Source organism: Neofelis nebulosa, chromosome 6 (assembly GCF_028018385.1).
Source record: "Neofelis nebulosa isolate mNeoNeb1 chromosome 6, mNeoNeb1.pri, whole genome shotgun sequence".
NCBI lineage: Eukaryota > Metazoa > Chordata > Mammalia > Carnivora > Felidae > Neofelis > Neofelis nebulosa.
The window spans coordinates 8,161,899-8,181,287 of NC_080787.1; the positions used below are offsets into that span (position 1 = coordinate 8,161,899).

General features: G+C 43.6%; 1 protein-coding gene across 9 annotated transcripts in view; it reads left to right on the forward strand.

Moving 5' to 3' along the window:
* LOC131513670 (cytidine monophosphate-N-acetylneuraminic acid hydroxylase) overlaps window positions 1-19,389 on the forward strand; it is a 134,681-nt gene that overhangs the window by 74,585 nt on the left and 40,707 nt on the right. For all 9 annotated transcript variants that reach the window (XR_009262705.1, XR_009262706.1, XM_058732820.1 and 6 more), the window contains 3 exons: window positions 304-395; window positions 15,755-15,864; window positions 17,174-17,364. Coding sequence is in view for 7 of the 9 variants with exons in the window: in XM_058732820.1 (XP_058588803.1) it covers window positions 304-395; window positions 15,755-15,864; window positions 17,174-17,364 (393 nt within the window). In the remaining 2 variants the exon portion in view is untranslated. The remainder of the gene's footprint in view (window positions 1-303; window positions 396-15,754; window positions 15,865-17,173; window positions 17,365-19,389) is intronic.

Below are 19,389 nucleotides of genomic sequence, written 5' to 3' on the forward strand. Positions count from 1 at the left end.
CCACTTTATTCTCTTGGTTCTGTTGATCTGTCTAGACACGTGTCATCTTAGGACATGGAACGTAACGTCACTATTCATGTATTCATTTATTTTTTTTAGCTTCATTTTTTTAAAATCACCTGCTGAGGATGGTTACATATTTCCTTGGGTACTGAGTATTCATCTATCAGTGATTTTCCTTTTATATAGTTGGCGCTCAGGCCCCTCATTTAATTTGATCGCCAAGTAATGCACTTAAGCTTAGTGAGATTAATTTTAATTTCACCATTTCGCACACCTAAGCACAGTGTCTTTTCCACGTAGGTCTGTCAGATGCACAAAGCACAACTGGAGGTTGGACGTGAGCACCATGAAATACGTCAATCCCCCAGGCAGCTTCTGTCAAGACGAACTAGGTAAATGCCATCAGTGATGAGAAACATATTCTGCTGTGACCGTTACTGGCGTCCTTTTTTGTCAGCTTGTGTCTCTACTCTCGCTTGAAGCTTTGGTGAGACGGGTGAGAGAGCGCCAGGTCCAACGAGAGGACATTTCCACGAGCTGGTGCCTAGGACAAGACTGTGACCAGCTAGGGTCGGGGGTGGGGGGCTATGACAGGTCTTTTGGAGGCCGTGTTTGTGAAGATACGCAAGATAGATGTTCGTGCACGTGACACTCCGAACGATGATGATGAAACCTCACCTTTTGGGCTGGGAAAGAAAGTACTTCAAACCCCACAGCCCTTTCTGGCACCGATAAGAGGCTGCAGTGTGTGTGCGACTCTCAGTACACCCCCCTTCTACTTTCTGCTTCCCCTTCTGGAGCAGAAGGGCTTGTCTAAATATGAGTCACAAGGGCTTCGGTGGACTCATAAATGTGTTTCTGTTCTAACTTACTAACGCTGGGTTTTAACAGTAGAAACGTTACATGTTAGGCTGTTTCAGAATGACTGCTGCAGGAATAACGGATAGTTGTGATCGGGTGGGGAGATCACAGAAAGCTTCATGCTCTCTCCTGTGTCATCAGTTTTGGCCTTGCCTGTTAGCCCCCCGTGCGCGCATGCCCACACATGCACACGCACATGCACACACACACACACACACACACACACACACACAGGGTCTGGCACCTGTTAGCTCCCCATGTGTGCATGCTCACACACACACGCACAGACACACACGCAGTCTGGTGTTCATACAGACCCTTCATCGCCTGCTTAAATTATGCCCCCATTCCTCTGAACCCTAAAACAAGGAACCCCCTTGAAGCGGGTGTCCACACTTGCTGTCTGCCCCTCCCCTTCCCACTGTGGTGGAGCTGCGGCCCCACCACGGCATGGACACGGCTCCTATCTAGGTCACCAGCCCCTTCCGTGTTGCTCAATTCACTGGTCACTTTCTGTTGTCACGATACCCAAAGCCAGCGGCATATAGCCCGGTGGCACAGTCCTTTCCCTCCTATCTGGGGAGCAGCGGTTTCTGCATTCTTTCCTATGTGCTACCTTACAGCTCTGTGGGTCACAGGTGCAGCACACGTCTCAGCGGCTAACACTATAGTGTCAGCAGAGCTGTGTCCCTTTCTGGAAGCTCTGGGGAAGGATCCATGTCCTTGCCTTTTCTAGCTTCTAGAGGCCCTCTTTGTCCGTCATCAGAGCCTTGCATCTCTGTGGCTTGTTTCTTTTTTTTTTTTTTTAATTTTTTTTTTAACGTTTATTTATTTTGGGGACAGAGAGAGACAGAGCATGAATGGGGGAGGGGCAGAGAGAGAGGGAGACACAGAATTGGAAGCAGGCTCCAGGCTCTGAGCCATCAGCCCAGAGCCTGACGCGGGGCTCGAACTCATGGACCGCGAGATCGTGACCTGAGCTGAAGTCGGACGCTTAACCGAATGAGCCACCCAGGCGCCCCTGGCTTCTTATTTCTATAGTCACATCTCCCTCTGACTCTTCTGCCTCCTGCTTACAGGTTTTAGGATCCTTGGGATATATTGGGCACACCCAGATAATTCAGGATATTCTCACTAGTTTAGGGTCAGCTGATTAGCAACCTTAATTTTGTTGGCAACTTTAATTCCCTTTTGCCATAGAAAACCTAATTTACCCATCGTTCCTGGGCATTAGAATGTGGACATATTTGGAGGCCATAGTGCTGTCCTTGTCCAGGTTGTCAGCTCCCACCTAGAATCCTTAGTTCTACAACCTTCCAAGTCTCGTCTGCTGTACTATCCCTTAAGGAGGAGGAGGAGGAGGAGGAGTCAGAAGAGGCTTCCAAGGGGGCCTCTGAGGAAACCACCCAGAAAGGGGGCATTTTGAAGAAATACTGGAGGACCCAAGAATATCTGCCAAGAAAACTGAGAAATCAAACATAGAAGAAAGTACCACATCAAACAAACAAACAAATAAAAACTAAAATTCTGTTGCTTAAGAGGGGATAGCATGCATTGAAATCGTTAAAGAGCCTATTCCTGAACCCAGACACCTGTCACCACTATAAAATGTCTTCAAGGCTTAAACAAAAACAAAAAACAAAACACTCTCCTGATTTTTATTCCGACCACACTAACTACTTTTCTCAGGCTTCTCTGCTGACTCATCCCCGGCCAGACTTTTGAATGTTGGAACACCCTGGGACTGGCCTTACATCTCCCTACCTATAAGCTTCCCCTAAGGGATCCCATCTAATCCTGTGACTCTAGATGCCGTCTTTACTCGGATGAGTCCAAAATCGTTCCCTCCAGATTTGAGCTCCTCCCTGAGCTGGCCACCTGCCCATCCGTATTTCCACACGGACCTGAGGTCGGGATCCCACACCAGCACAGCCAGGACAGCACTCTCCATGCCCGCCTCCCACACAGCCTTCCCCATCTCCGTAAATAGTGCCACACCCGCCCAGTTGAACAAAGCCTGGAAGTCGCTCTTGACTTTCCTGTTTCCGTAAACTCCCACATCCAGACCGTTAATCGGTTGCTTCTATGCCAGAGCATCTCAGAACCTCTGTACACCGCGTCCCTCTGAGCGCAAGTCCGTGCCCTCTGCCGTGTGGGCGGCCGCTCTGCTTCCTTGCTTGCCTTCTGCTGTCTGTCCATTCTGCTTACAGCCCCCAGCCTGATGTCGTAAATATCCAGGTCCATTCACTTCGCTCCCCTGCTCAAAACTCTCCAGACAGCTTCCTCTCACACTTAAGAATGTGAACACCTTTGGCCCAGCGATTTCACACCCAAGGCTGTATCCTCAGATACACTGATGTGTAATGTGTATCTTAATCACTGATGTGTTGAAAGCTATGGCTATAAGAATGTTCATTTACAGTACTTACAAAAAAAATTGGAGACAACTTAAACATTAGCAACAATTCTAGTATATCTAAGAGTGATACGAGTGAAAAACTGAAAGAATAGTACTGATTATAAAGCAAAATAGGGGGTGCGTGGGTGGCTCAGTCAATTGAGTGTCTGATTCAGTTTCAGCTCAGGTGGCGATCCCAGGGATCACGTGGGATCGAGCCCTGCGTCAGGCTCGACACTGAGCGTGGAGCTTGCTTGGGATTCTGTCTCTGTCTCTCTCTCTCTCAATTAAAAAAAAAAATTTAATTTTTTGAAATTAAAATTCTTTTAAATTTTTTGAAATTAAAATTTTTTTAATTTTTTAAAATAAAAAGATTTAATTTTTTAAAATTAAAAAATTTTTAAATATTTTTTTATAAAGCTGAGTAAAGGTCATCAACATTACACATAGTAGGACCCAATTATGAAAAAGGACCATGTACCTAAGCGCGTGCCGGCAGTATGGGTGGGGGCTGACTTACCACTGGTTACCAGCGGAGGGAGCTGAGCTGGGGGGCTTCCCACATGTGCCTCCAGACTGGGGGCTTTGAGTATGCTACCTCTATATCCTTTTTAGGCTCAGATGACTGTGACCCTAGCAGATAACATAGAATATCGGGGCCACTCTTGCTCATGTGTCTTAACGAGACCAACTCCAAATCACTTTTGAAAGAGTCTGACCTATATGGCCAGGTTCCCCCACGAGCAGAGGGGTCACTGACTAGGGTACGTACTTCTTTCCATTCACCGCCAACCGGACAGGATGTTGTTCTGGGCAGAGTTGCTGATTGCTTTGACTGGAAATGTTTCCTCCCGTGCCCCTCGAAGGGACGTCTGCACCCCTAACTTCTTTTGCCAGTAAACTCCCCACTCGTGTGTTGACCTGGCCCAGGAGGCCTGCAGATCGCTGTTATCAGGAACTGGTTACAAGTGCTGTACAAATACTGTGAGGTTAATTTGGCAGAAAACTGATAAACAAAAGTTTGCGCCTAATAAAGTGTTTGCCTAAGTGAAAGACCAGTAGACCGTTGCCCCTCGTGAGTCCGTAACCCACAAATCTAGAGCTGCTTAGGGTCTTATTCCAAACCTCTAACTCTTCTGGACAAGATCTGTGGAGAGACAGGATAGCAAAATGGTTAAGGGTGGAGGCAGTGGGGCCTGACAGCCTGGGTTCAGATCCTGACGCGCAAACACACAATTAAGTGACTTTGGGCATATTTTCCATCTCTTGTGCTTTAGTTCCCTCAAATGGAAATGGTATCGGTGGTAGCTGCTTTCCCGGGTTGTTGTAAGGATTTTCAGGGTGAACATCTGTTAGATTCCCTCGGTACAGGGGGCCTAATGATTTATCTGTACACGTATATCTGGGGTAATCTGCACGTGTCCCGCAGCCGGGGACCACAGGAGCAGGGAGGAGGGATTTCCCAGCAGCGGGAAGTTGGGTCCACTGGAAAACAGAACGATGATCTGGGAATTAACATGAGGGCTGATGTTCGCTGCCCGGCGGCCGGCAGGGTAGTGGAGGGCTGGAGGCAGCGAGCCCCAGGCGGGTTCAGCCTTTGCTCAAAGGGACGAGACTGTGCGAGAATGGAAAGAGTGTTGACTGAGCCCACTCTTGGGCCCAGGGCTACCAGGGCAGTAGTGACATACGTCCTATGTATGCATTCCTGCTTGATGGATTTGGGTTGTTCCCACTTTTGGCCATGATGAAGGATGCTGCTGTGAACATTGCTGTACACATCTTTGTGTGGACATGTTTTCAGTTCTCTCGTTTATGCTTCGGAAAACAATGGCTGGGTCCTATGCTAACTCTGTGTTTGACTTTTTGAGAAAATGCTGAACTGTTTTCCAAAGCGCCGTGCCGTTCTGCGTTCCTGCCAGTGACATAGGAGGACTTCGATTTCTCCACATCCTCGCCAATACTTGCCATTGTCCATATTTTTTATTATAGCCATCCTAGTGGGTATGAAATGGTATTTCATTGTGATTTCGATTTACATTTCCCCGATAACTAATGATGCTGAGCATCTTGTTATGTGTTCATTGGCCATTTTATATTTATATTATTTATATTTAAATCTTCTTTGGAGGAATCTATTCAGATCTGTTGCCCATTTGTAAATTGGGTTTTTGTCCTTTGATTATTAAGATATTAGGATGCTTTGTGTATTAGAGGTACAAGTCTCTTATCAGATAAATGATTTGCAATTATTTTTTGCCATATGTATATAATATATTTTTGTTTTGAGACAGAGAGAGTGAGCAGGGGAGAGGGACAGAGGGGGAGAGAGAGAGAGAGAGAGAGAGAGAGAGAGAAAGAGAGAGAATCTCCATGCTCAATGTGGAACCCGACACGGGACTTGATCCCACAACCCTGGGATCATGACCTGAGCCAAAATCAAGAGTCAGATGCTCAACTGACTGAGCCACCTGGGCGCCCTTGAAACACAAAATTTTTAATTTTGTTTAAAGTTTATTTATGTATTTTGAGAGAGACAGAGACAGCGTGAGCAGCGGAAGGGCAGAGAGAGCAAGAGCGAGAGCGAGAGAGAGAGAGAATCCCAGGCAGGCTCCTCACCATCAGTGCAGAGCCTGACGCAGGACTCAAACTCATGAAACAGTGAGATCGTGACCAGAGCCAAAACTGAGAGGTAAACGCTTAATTCATTGAGAAGATCATATGGTTTTCCCCCTATGTTCTATTAATGTAGTGTATTATACTGATTGATTTTCAAATATTAAACCAGCCTTACATCTTTTGAATATTGAACCAGCCTAACATAAACCCCACTTGGTCATGGTTTTAATTCTTTTTTATGTTACTAAATTGTATTTGCTAATATATTTTTAAGGATTTTCAAGTCTATATTCATGAGGAATATTGGTCTGTAGTGTGTGTGTGTGTGTGTGTGTGTGTGTGTGTGTGTGTGTGTGTGTGTGATATCTTTGGTTTTGGTATCAGGGTAATATTTCTCTCATAGGATGAGCTGGGAAGTGTTCCCTTCTCTTTATTGGAAGAGTTTGTGAATTATTGGTGTTGCCACTTCTTAGACATTTGGTCAAATTCACCAAGGAGGCCATCTGGGCCTGAGCTGATCTTTGTGGGAATTTTTTTGATTACTGACCCAATTTTGTTGTTTGTTATGAGTCTCTTAGATATTTTATTTCTTCCTGACCTGGTTTTGTTATTTGTGTCTTTCTGCAAATTTCTCCATTTTATCTGGGTTATCTAATTTGTTGATATAAAATGTTCATAGTATTCCTTTTTGTTTTATTTCTGTAAGATCAGTCTCCTTTTTCATGCCTGGTTTTAGTAATTTGAGTCTTCTCTCTTCTTTCTTGGTCAGTCTAGCTAAAGGTTTGTAAATTTTGTTAATTATTTTAAAGAGCTAACTTTTGTTTAGTTTTCATTGATTTTTCTCTTGGTTTCCTCTTTTCAATTTCACTTGTTTTGGCTCTAATTTTTTTTATTATTGCCTTCCTTCTGCTTGCTTTGGGTTTAGTTTGTTCTTCTTTTTTTAGTTTTGTAAGGTAAAAGGTTAGGTCTTTCTCGTTTTTTACTATATGCTTGGACAGGTATAAATTTCCTTTTATGCACTGTTTTAGCTACGTTATGTTTTTGGTGCGTTATGTTTTTGTTTTTATTTATCTCAAAGTATTTTCTAATTTTTCTTGTGATTTCTTCCTTAAACCATTTATAAGTTTGTTGTTTGATTTCTACATATTTGGGAATTTCCCACCTTTCTTCCTTCATTTCATTGTAGTCAGAGAACATGCTCTGTGTGACTTTGATCCTTTTAAACTTATTGAAAGTTGTTTTATGGCCTAACATGTGGTCTATCCTAGAGAATATTCCACATCTAGTTGAGTTTTAGTTGGGCGGGGGTGTTCTGTATACGTCTGTTAGGTCTCGTAGGTTTGTAGTGTTGTTCAGGTGTTTGGTCTGTTGATCGTCTATCTCATCGTCCTATCTTCCAGGAGTCTCTTTAGGCATACTTTTTTTTTTAATCTTTATTTATTTTTGAGAGAGAGACAGAGTGCAAGAAGGGGAGGAACAGAGAGAGAGGGAGACACAGAATCCAAAACAGGCTCCAGGCTCCGAGCTGTCAGCACAGAGCCCGATGTGGGGCTCGAACTCACGAACTGTGAGATCATGACCTGAGCTGAATACGGCTGCTCAACCGACTGAGCCACCCAGGTGCCCCTAGGCATACTTTTATAAAGAATTGTAATCATTCTGTATATTATTTTGTGTATTGTTCTTTTATTAATACTATGATTATTTAATAACTATGATTAGTTATCTTATGTCAGATTCTATACATACGTAATTTGAAAGCATGTTTACATCAAATATTAACTTATGTTAATTTATTTAGCCATTTCTCCATTGTTGGGATTTAGGCTGTTCATAGATTTACTTTTTGTCATTTAAATAAAACTATGGGCACAAAAACAGACACGCATGTCCATAGAACAGAAGAGGAAATTCAGAAACAAACCCACAACTAGATGGTCAACTAATCTTCAACAAGGCAGGAAAGAATATCCAATGGGAAAAGGACAGTGTCTTCAACAAGTGGTGTTGGGAAAAGCGGGCAGCAACGTGGAAAAGAATGAAACCGGACCACTTACTTACACCAGACACAAAAATAAATTTAAAATGGATTAAAGACCTTCATGTGAGACCTAAAATCATAAAAACCCTTGAAGAGAACACAGACAGTAGCCTTTTTGACATCAGCTATAGTAACATTTTTCAAATAGATGTGTCTCCTGAGGCAAGAGAAACAAAAGCAAAAATAAACTATTGGGACCACATAAAAATTAAAAGCTTCTGCACAGGAAAGGAAATAATCAACAAAATTAAAAGGCAGCCTATGGAATGGGAGACGGTATTATATACTACATACTTTTAATTTTGTTGCTAGTGTATATATATATATATATATATATATATATACACACACTATACATATATAACATATATATACACATATATATACATATATAGTATATAATACCGTCTCCCATTCCATAGGCTGCCTTTTAATTTTGTTGATTATTTCCTTTCCTGTGCAGAAGCTTTTAATTTATCATATATATATATATATATATATATATATATATATATATATAACTCAACACCCCAAAAACAAATAATCCAATTAAAAATGGGCAGCAGACATGAGCAGACATTTCTCCAAAGAAGATATACAATGGTCAACAGACACATGAAAAGATGCTCATCAACCCTTATCATCAGGGAAATGCAAATCAAAACTACAATAAGGTATCATCGCACACCTGTCAGAAAGGCTAAAGTCAAAGATACAAGAAGCAACAGGTGTGGGAGAGGATGTGGAGAAAAAGGAACTCTTGTGCACTGTTGGTGGGAATACAAACTGGTGCAGCCTCCCCGGAGAACAGTATGGAGGGTCTTCAAAAAGTTAAAAATAGAAGTATTCTATGATCCAGCAGTCACACTCCTGGGTATCTACCGAAAGAATACAAAAACACTGATCCAAAGGGATACATACACCCCTGTGTTTATAGCGGCATTATTGACAGTAGCCAAATAAGGAAGCAGCCCAAGTGTCCACCGATTGATGAATGAATAAAGAAGAGGTAGCATATATCTGCATACATGAATATTATTTAGCATAAAGAGAATGAAGTCTTTCCACTTACAACACCGTGGATGCAGCTAGAGAGTATAATGCTAAGCAAAATAAGTCAGTCAGAGAAAGACAAATACCATATGATTTTACTCATATGTGGCATTTAAGAAACAAGATAAATGAGCAAAGGGGAAGAAATAAGAGAGAAAGAGAGAAACAAATCAAGAAACAGACTTAATTATAGAGAACCAACTGATGGTTGCCAGAAGGGAGGTGGGTGGGAGGAAGGGGTGAAACAGGTGATGGGGATTAAGGAGGGCACTTGTGATGAGCGCTGGGTGATCCATGACAGTGTTGAATCACTATATTATACACCTGAAACTAATATGATGCTGTATGTTAACTGGCATTAAAATAAAAACTTAAAAAACACAAGTAGACAAAATTAAAAATAAATAAAATAAAACTATGATGTTTGTGCTTCAGAGCACCTTCTTGTATTTAGAGTCATTTCCATAAGATAGTTGAATTATTGACTGGCAAAAGGGTCTGACTAACATTCATATATGTATATATACATATTTACCTGTGTCTAAGATCTCATACACCTCAGCATAAAGATAGGCTTTACATAGCCTAATAGCCTAAATGAAAAAGATAACATTATAAAAGTGACAGAAGAAATGTGGTGCCCTAGAGATTTTTGGCACTTTCTGACTCTTCAAACAACACTTCAAAAGTGTGTCTTAAAGGGAAAAAAATTGGGGAATCTGATTTTATCCACTGAAATGTTAAATATTTCTGCTGAATGAAGGACCCCATGGACAAAGTTAAAAGACATATAACAATTTGGGAGATTATTTTGCAATATTTATAACCAATAAGGGAATATTATCAAGCATAGAGGAGGAAATTGACAAAGACAAAGATAGAAAACCCAATACAAAGTGAAGAAAGGATGTGAACTAGCATTTTACAGAAGAAGAATTCCCAGTAAGGCTACTAAGCATGTGAAGATTTACTGAAACTCATTATCAGAAAGCTACAAGATAAAGCAATGAGGTGTTACTTTACATCTTTTGACTGTTAAAAAGTTAAAACCAAGATGACGTCAAAGGTCAGAGACACAGGGAGGTAGAAATCCATACATTGGGGGGCGTGTGGCTGGTGTAGCCATTCTGGAGAGTAATGTGACTCTGATTAGCCCATGGAGGTTTCTGAATACACTACCACCCATCAATCCCATTCTTATTTCTATAAGGAAATCTCATTGTGTGAGAGTCTAGGGGTCAACCATCTGGAAAGGGAATTGCTAAAATGTGGTGGACCATGGAATATCAAACTGCAATTAGAAAAGTGGACTAGTTGTACACGTGGCAACATGAATGAATCCTAAAAACATGGTGCTGAGTGAGAAAGAGACTGGAGACCCAATGCCATTTATATAAATTAAGGATGCATACAAACAATAGAATGAACTTTCGCTTCAATGCTCAAATAGTGGCCTGTAGAAAAGGAAAGGGCAATGAGAGTGGGAAATAGAGAAACAGGGAATAAATAAATAAGAGCGGAGCTTTATCTAGACCAAATATAATGAATGTATCAGGAAATAAAAAGTATGATTAACACGTTTCTCTTCACTTGAGATCCTGACTAATGAACGGGTCCATCCTCTTTCCATCCATTCTTTAATATGCGTCGCACGTCCATCAACTTTTTGGAATGGGCCAGTTTTTGTTCCTGCCAACCAGATGCCTTTGCTCCTCATACCTGAACAGCTCAGGGTTTTCTTAGTCTTTCTGACTTTTCTCATTGGAGGCAAAAGTAGCATCATTGTCTTAAATTGCATTTGTCTCTCAGATACGGTATTTTCCAAATGTGTTTGCTAATTTTCTTTGGTGTTAGAACTTGTTCATTCCACACTTCTGTCTATTCACATTTTCCACCGGAATTGTTCCCATTTACCGCCCTCCCTCTGATACTCTATCATACTTTCTCACCACTTGATTGCTTTCCTCTGTGTCTTTAATCGATTGGAATACTTAGCTAACCAATTGTCACAACACCCTTTGTTAGATAACCCTCTGTCTCCCTCCAGTTTATGATCCTTCCTTTTAAATATATTAAACACTTAATTAAGAGCCTCTTCTTGGCTGTTCTTATGCCAATGATTTAACTATTATACTTTTCTAATATGTTTTTGTTTTAATTCTTCATTATTCTTCCTTTTAAAAAGATTTTAGTGAATTCCATTTGTTTGTTCTTCTCGAGAAGTATTAAATTATAACCCAAGTGACCTAGTTTTTATCAGTTTGTGGAGTCAGAAAGAGGATACCACCGCCTCACTGATAGATGAGGGGGTTGGCAGGTGTGGACATCTTCTTTCGGAGCCCATATGCAATCTGCCTTTGTGCAAGGGGCAGAGAGACCCTTACAGCACTTGCTTTGGGATCATAGTTAAGGGTTGTAGACTTTTAGTTTCTTCTGTTTCTCTTGGGGGGAAACACTCTGAAGGAGAATCCTTCAGAGTGGGTATCAATGCAGTTTTCTGAGAGACTCTCATAATACTGTGGTATTTTCTACCTGATATTTGCTAATACGTTTTGTTTGTCCAGTGCTGAGCTCTCGTTTTAACTCTTCATTCCTTGAAGGTACATTAATTATCATGATAATACTGTTATTCATAAGATGCCTTCTCTGTGCCAGGCATAATGCTAGACACATTGGGACCTATGATCTCATTTAATCCCCACAACTGTATGACGGGTGTATCGCATTTGTATTGTACAGATCAGGAAGGAAGCCTACCATGCTGACAATAAGCAGCAGAGTCAGGATTCCACCATTCTCTTTATTTCATGACACCATCTTCCAGCAATCACATAACCTGGAAATAATAATAAGATGTACCTTTATTATACCACGCACATTTTCATGAACATAGTATAATCATAATGGTGCTCTCAGGCATCCTTTGTGCATTCCTGATTTTATTAGGAAAGCCAGTTGTCTTTCACTATTAAATAAATTGATTATTATTAAGATATTAATAGTCTTTCATTAAATTCTTAAGCAGTATTTTAAAGGTATGAAAATAATAGAGTGGACACCCATGTGCCCAACATCCAGCATAAGACCCAGAACATTACCAACAGAAGACCTGTATATACCTTTCCTTGGTCAGATCACATGTACCCCCATCCCCCAGAGGCAATCACTCCTCTGAATTTGGGGTTTCAGCATAGCTGATTTTTTTATGTTTATTTATTTATTTATTTGGACAGAGATAAAGAGTGTGGAAGCAGGGGAGGGGCAGAGAGAGAGGGAAAGAGAGAATCCCAAGCAGGTTCCATGCTGTCAGTGCAGAGAGCGATATGGAGCTTGATCCCACAAGATCCCATGATCCTGTGAGATCATAACCCGAGCCATAATCATAAGTCAGATGCTTAACTGACTGAGCCATCCAGGCACCCCTCGATGTAGCCGTTTTTAATTATTGTATTAGTTAGACTCACAAAAGGAAAACCAGTGCCATCCCCAAATTAGGATAATTTGATGAGAGTGTATTCACAAAGGACTTTCTTTGTAAGTTGTGGATGTGGGAGAGACACAGAGAAAGTGGAGTCACCTAGCAACCAAGTTATCCGTCTTTAGGCCCAAAGGGATGAGGAAGGGAGCAGTTTCCAGAATCTGGAAGAGGAGAGAGTCATAAAGGATTGACTGGCAAGAGAGGAGCGGCGACCTCTGTCAATGCCCAGAGCTATGTCTGTGGGCACTCATAATTGCAAAGGGGGCATGGGAAATCATGATTTTTAGATAGGCATAGCATCACTCCTAAGGAAAATTAGGATGCTAATAGGAAGAAGGAGGGAACAGATTTTGTGCAGACCACCAACCATGTCTGCAACAAAATCACCTTACTGGGAAGGAGCCAGAGGAATAAAAACCCCAACCTCACTGAGTCCTGTCACTGTCTCATCCTGGGGCTTTGCAGTGGCCAAACTCATCTGGAAGGGGAGTGATCCAAATAAGTCAGCTTCCTGAGGTGGAGAGCAGGTGGATGAGGGAGAAGAAGGGTAGAGAAGAGGAGTCTATGAGGACGAACGGAAGCCATCTGGTGCATTCATGTTTCTGGTTTCTAAAGTGCTCTTTTAAAAATGAAGAAGCAGCACAGGTGCCTAGGTGGCTCAGTCGGTTGAGCGTCTGACTCTTGATGTCAGCTCAGGTCATGATCTCACAGTTGTGAGTTCAAGCCCCGCACTGGGCTCCACACTGATGGTGCAGAGCCTGCTTGGGAGTCTCTATCTCCCTCTCCCTCTGCCCCCCACCCCACTCGTTCTCTCTCCCTCTCTCCCTTAAAATAAAAATGAAGAAATAGTAAATTTTATCTTTGGCTTATCTTGAGATAATTCTATATTTAAGGTTCCCAATTTGAGGTGCCACGTCTGGGCAGGAGCAGTGCCTAGGCTGGGAGAAAGTTGTGTAGCCTCAAGAGAGTCTTGGGAGACATGCGATTAAGACCATTAACTAAACAGTTTACTCAACAGGTATTTAAGGAATGCCTGTCGTGAGTCAGGCATTGTTCCTGGCACGCTACTGATATCACAGAGAACAAACTCCAGCTCTCGTGGAGTCAGTAATCTTGTAGGGGAGGCAGGCCAGAAGCAAACAAGATAAGAGTATGTGCAGTGACGCCAAGGGGTAGGAAGAAAAATAATGAGAGGTAGGGGGTTGGAGAGTGCTCTTTGAGATAGAGTGGTCAGAAAGGCTTCTCTGATAAGGTGACGGGTGAGCCCCAACGAAGCCAGGTGTGGGCAGTGCTGATACTGGGAGAGCCTTCCAGGGAGACCATCTACACAAGACATCAGTCTGTCAGGGGCAGGGAGGGAGACTACCAGTACCTGGCCATGAGGATAAAGCTAGGGACATGAGTGAGAAAAACAGACTTTGGGGAGGTAATTCTTTAGGTTTCCAACTTCCTCTTTATTATGGTCACTCGGGATGACCTTGAAAATTGAAGTTGGACAGCATGTCTAAGTCTTTGTTCACACCCCTGAGGAAAATCCTAAAATGCATCCTTTTTCATTTTGTGGGTAATTTTTGCCTCAGTTTTTTTCCATAAGCAGGTGTCTTAAAGTGAGTGTAATTAATATTCATTTGGAAGGTGTGGAAAAGATTTTTTTTTTCTGTATACTTTGAAGAAAGTGGGGAAAATGCTTGACTTTGAGGAGAGAGCAGTGTCACCATTTCCACAGGGACCGCATTGGTCTAGGACCTCATTTGCTTTCATTTAGCAATTAATATACTTGCTACCATTTGTTGGGATGCCTCCGTCCTCGGAGGCAGCTAGGGTTGACAAGGAAAACACTGAAGAATGGAGTAGTCAAGTGAACTTGCTCGAGGTCACCCAGCTATGAAGCTAACAAGTGGGGAGAGTGAGGGTTCCAACCAAACAAGGCCATCTGTCTTCGGAGACCATGCCCGTCAGCAGTTTGCCACTGGCCTCCGAGACCACGGTGAGGGCCCTCAGATATAGTCCTCCCTTCCTCCAGTGGATTCTCCCCACGTGTCTCACAGTGTGGCCTCTCTAAAATTGAGTTCTGATATTAATACTCCCTCGCCATAGCGGTTAGGTATTGCTTTCAGCTGTTGTAACTGAAAACCCAAGTCAGAGTGGCCTGGTCACACCGGGGGTTGTTTTCCTTATTCCGCAAGAAGCTGGAAAGCAGACAGTCCTGGGTATCATGGCCGTTTCAGAAGTTTGTCAAGGAGCCAAGTTCCTTCTGTCTTCCTACTCTGCCATCCTTAGGATCTGGCTCTTTCCCTCAGCATCCCAAGATGGCTTCTGTTCCCTCAGGTGAAGCAACCACTTTCCAAACAAGAGAAGGGAAAGATGAAGGGCAACTAGCGTGCTTCCTTTGACTTTGTCCCTCTTTGTCAGGAAAATCAAAGTGTTTCCGGAAGCCCACTTGGGGACTTCTACTCACATCGCACTGGCCAGAGCTATAGACACCGTATGTAGCACTAGGTTGATGGCCACTCATAATTGCAAGGGGCCCTGGGAAATCATGATCTTTAGATGGGCATATCACCACTCCTAAAAAAAAAAAATTAGGATGCCAACAGTAAGAAAGAAGGGTGTAGGTCACCGGTAGGGTGTGCCACAATGGCTTAAAATTCGTCATTGACCTCTCATTGCTGCCACATAATAAAATCCAAATTCCTCCTTAGCATGCTGTCTAGGGTCCTCTGTGATATACCCTGGCCTTCCTGTCCATCCTGCCTGCCTCAGACACTGTGTTCCTGGGGCATAAACCACCATTCCCTTTGTGAATATCAAGCTCGCCCCTCCTCCACGCCTTTGTGTGTGCTGTTCAGTCACCCCTTTTCCTGCACATAATCCTATTTCTTTTGTCTACACCAAGTACCCAATCTTTCAAGTCTAGCTGGAGCACGATTTCCTATTTGAAATCTGCTTTGAGTCTTAACAACCAGATTAGGTCCTCCCTCTTGCACATTCCCATGGCACCTTGAACTCATCTGTATCATTCATTCATTTAATTGTAATGAAGTTGTTTGTGTGAATTTCTGTGACTCAACTGAGGTCTCATGAGTCCCTTAAGTGCAATACGAACGGGGCAATGAATTGGCGTTGTCTGTCTCCAGCCCTTGTCTGGGCAGATATTGTTTGATGCAAATGACTGTTGTGTCTTGTTTTGATTTCCCTTTGATGTTTGGTACTCTGTGTACCTGGGCCACGCATTTCTATTTGAGTGATTGTTTTGTACAGTCATGTTTGTTGTGAATACGTGTCTCTTCCCTTTTGGTTCCAGTTGTTGAAATGGATGAAGAAAATGGACTTTTACTTCTAGAACTGAATCCTCCCAATCCCTGGGATTCAGAACCCAGATCTCCTGAACATTTGGCGTTTGGAGAAGTGCAGGTAAGGAAACATTAAAATTGTTATGTCCTTAAGAACAAAAATAAAAAACTAGGATGTCCATTTATGTGTGTGTGTGTGTGTATTATATATGTATATATATATACACATATATGTAATAAAACTAAAATATATAAATATGTATATATATATATTTACATCCTATATTACCTCGAATATTCTGAGGGAGCTATTTAGGACATGAAACAAAGTTCTTCTGAACTCTTGAGCAAATGTTTTTAGGAACCTCCACAACTTGATAGGAATCGCAAGGAAATATATTCAGAAAAAAACCCAACGAAACAACAACAACAAAAATCCATGAGCAAACGAAGTTCCAAAGGAGAGTCACGCCAAACTATTGGAGAAAGTTCGGAAGTTACCTCTGATGCCAGATTGCTGTCGGCTAAGATGGCCAGCTGCATATTTCTGTATTTTTCCCTTTTACGAACCTTCCTGTGTACTCTCCTAGCTTTAAAAGAGAGTTTCCTCCAGAGGAAACACTTTGACAGTTTGGGAGAGGTAATCAAAAATCTGTTTTTCTGGAATATTTGGGAAGCGTGTACTTATTTGAGGGAAAGGGAAACCTGTCAAGAGTAGGCCCAGTAAAATGGAATGTGATCGCTTGCCTCCCGGAGCTCCTGCTCCGCGCTGGCTTTCCACACCTCCTCTCTGCTTCTGGGTGTACTTCCTATTTGCCGTGGATGTGCCGGCCCGTGGGAAAGGACTGAGGAATTGAGCTGGAATCCTCCAGTCAATGCCTGTTTCTCTGTCATTGTTTATAGCTATTCTCAGAAGACCTCGACATCTTGAGTGTGGTAGCAGGTGATTTAGAAGAGGGATTCTTGCAAGCCACATGGCAAGCCACCCACCCAACCTCACCGGAATCATTCATTCCTGTACCTCTCCACAGCCACTCTGGCATGTAAATCCCCGTGTCTGTCGCATCACCTCTAACTGCCTTTCCTTGTAAATTGTGCCCTGAAGGACTCGGCACAGAGGGCAGTCTGCGGCGCTGATTATAAGTGAGCACTTAGGAGCTAATTTAAATAGAGTAAAACTAGGTAGGTCAGTTGCTTTGCCACCTGAAACCAACCGGGAGAGTTTCTATTCTAACGAAGCAGCGACCAGTCACTGCGAGCTATATTCCATCTGAAGTCTCTTGCTGAGTCTCCCTTGGGTCCTCTGTCCTGTTCACGCTCGGGACAGGGTTCTCCGGCCAAGGGGTGTCGGCCAAGCGGCACAGACCTTTCGGCTCCCTGTTGCTGGCCGGGAAGGATTCCATCACCTGAATCTCACTGTCTTCCAACAGATCACGTACCTCACCCACGCCTGCATGGACCTCAAGCTGGGAGACAAGAGGATGGTGTTTGACCCCTGGTTAACGGGTCCTGCGTTCGCCCGAGGCTGGTGGCTGCTGCACGAGCCTCCGTCTGATTGGCTGGAGAGGCTGTGCCAGGCAGACCTGATTTACATCAGTCACATGCACTCAGACCACCTGAGGTAATGAAGGGAGCGAGTGCGGCGGTAAAGGCCTAGCGCGGTTTCAGGTGCTTTTGCAATTTTGGACGTAGGTGCAGCTGGGATGAGAAAAAGCGGACTCAGGTCAGGTGAATGCCGACATTGGCGTGGCCTGATTTTAGCAGCGCGTGCACACTTCATACTGCCGGGAGCGAGGAAGGCGCCGTGGTGGGGAGGGGAGGGGAGGGGAGGGGAGGGGGGCGCTGATAACCCTCTCTGCTTCTCACTTCCCCCTCTCGGGCCACTTGGTAGAAGTCTGCATCGAAGGATCACCAAAGCTGACTTCCTTTTTCAGTTCAACATTTATAGCAGGAGTCGGCACACATTTTCTGTACGGGCCAGAGTGTTGATGGTTTCGGCTGTACGAGCCGTGTGGTCACGGTCGCATCTGCTCACCTCTGTGGCTGTGGCTGTGGTTCCAATGAAATCCTATTCATTGACAAGGACATGCGAATATCATGCAGTTTTCATGTGTCACAAAGCATCATTGTCCTTGGGATGATCCCTTTGGCTATTTTCAAAAGGTCAAAACCATTCTTAGCTTGCGGGAACAGGTTGCTGCGGTTGGCCACCTCCTGATTTGTAGCGCCCCGATAACCCCGAGCTCCCGGCTTTTTGCCCCTGAGTCAACCCGATCCAACACTTCATTGAAACCAGAGCAGCATCACACTGAAAATGGGAACTGAAACTCCCCTCCCCCATGAAATCAAAAAGGAAGAGAATTGTCGCTTATAAAGCCACACACATTTGCAAACGAACTATTTAGGAAAGAGGGAAGGCCATAGTCCTAATCTCTTGGTTAATTACAGGGTCATTTTTGTTCTTCCTTGTTTTGAAGTTTGTATCACTGCTGCTGGGTCGCCCATCTAAACACGCAGCAGTGCCCACAATGTTATAAAATGAAGCAACTTCAGCCTTTTTCCTCCTGCGAACCTCCGTGACAAAGTTCATGTGCAGGACACGCTTTGGTAGAAACGTCCATGGTTAGGGACGGTATGTTGTTTGCTGGTTGACTGGCCCCTGGATTTTCTACTCTAAGACATGAATATGCGCTCAGTTATTTATTTTTTCAGGAAATGGCTTTATAAATGTAATTAACTGGCTGAATAACAAGTTACCTGCCGGTCACTTACGAACTGGTGACAACCCAGTATGCGGGTGCGGTGATGAAAAATCTCCGTGTCCACTGCATGGCGCCTTTGTCCCACACCATGTGCGGAAGCTGCGGCCACACACCTCCGAGTTTCTGAGAGCCCTGGGTTCACGCACCATGTAACTGCCGTGCTGCGTGCGAGTTCTTTTGTGTGGCCTCTCCAGAAAGAGCAGGGTTACCTACATGAGGTGATGGCTGCCCAGTGCCCATTCCAAGGCGCACTTGGCTTTCCTAAAACCTGGTTGGCGGTTTATTCAGGGTGTGGAGCACATGGAATTTGAGGGAGGGGAGAAGTTTTCATGTCATTTCGTCCAGCTGTGCCCCAACCACAGTCCTAAAAAGCAATTTAGTTTTCATTTCAGGGGCTTGTGTAGGTGAACTTGTCAGGCGTTATGACACCAGTTCTCATCTAGAGTGTCACAGCATGTATGGCCATGAGGTCTACTGCAGGCAGGTGATCGCCGAAGAGTTACTGAAGCTCGTCGGGGTCACTCCGCGAAGGCTGGTTCCTTGATAACCCCTTCCATTTTGACTCTCGCCTAGTCAGCTCATAATTTTTTTTTAATGTTCATTTATTTCTGAGACAGAGAGAGACAGAGCACGAGCCGGGGAGGGGCAGAGAGAGAGGGAGACACAGAATCCGAAGCAGGCTGCAGGCTCCAGGCTCCGAGCCGTCAGCACAGAGTCCGATGCGGGGCTCGAACTCAAAAACCGTGAGATCGTGACCTGAGCTGAAGTCGGTCGCTCAATCGACCGAGCCACCCAGGCGCCCCTCGCCTAGTCAACTCATAAACATGGGGGCCGTTTTCTCCCATTTTTTGTCTCACCTTTACTTGCTGAATAAAATCTCCTGA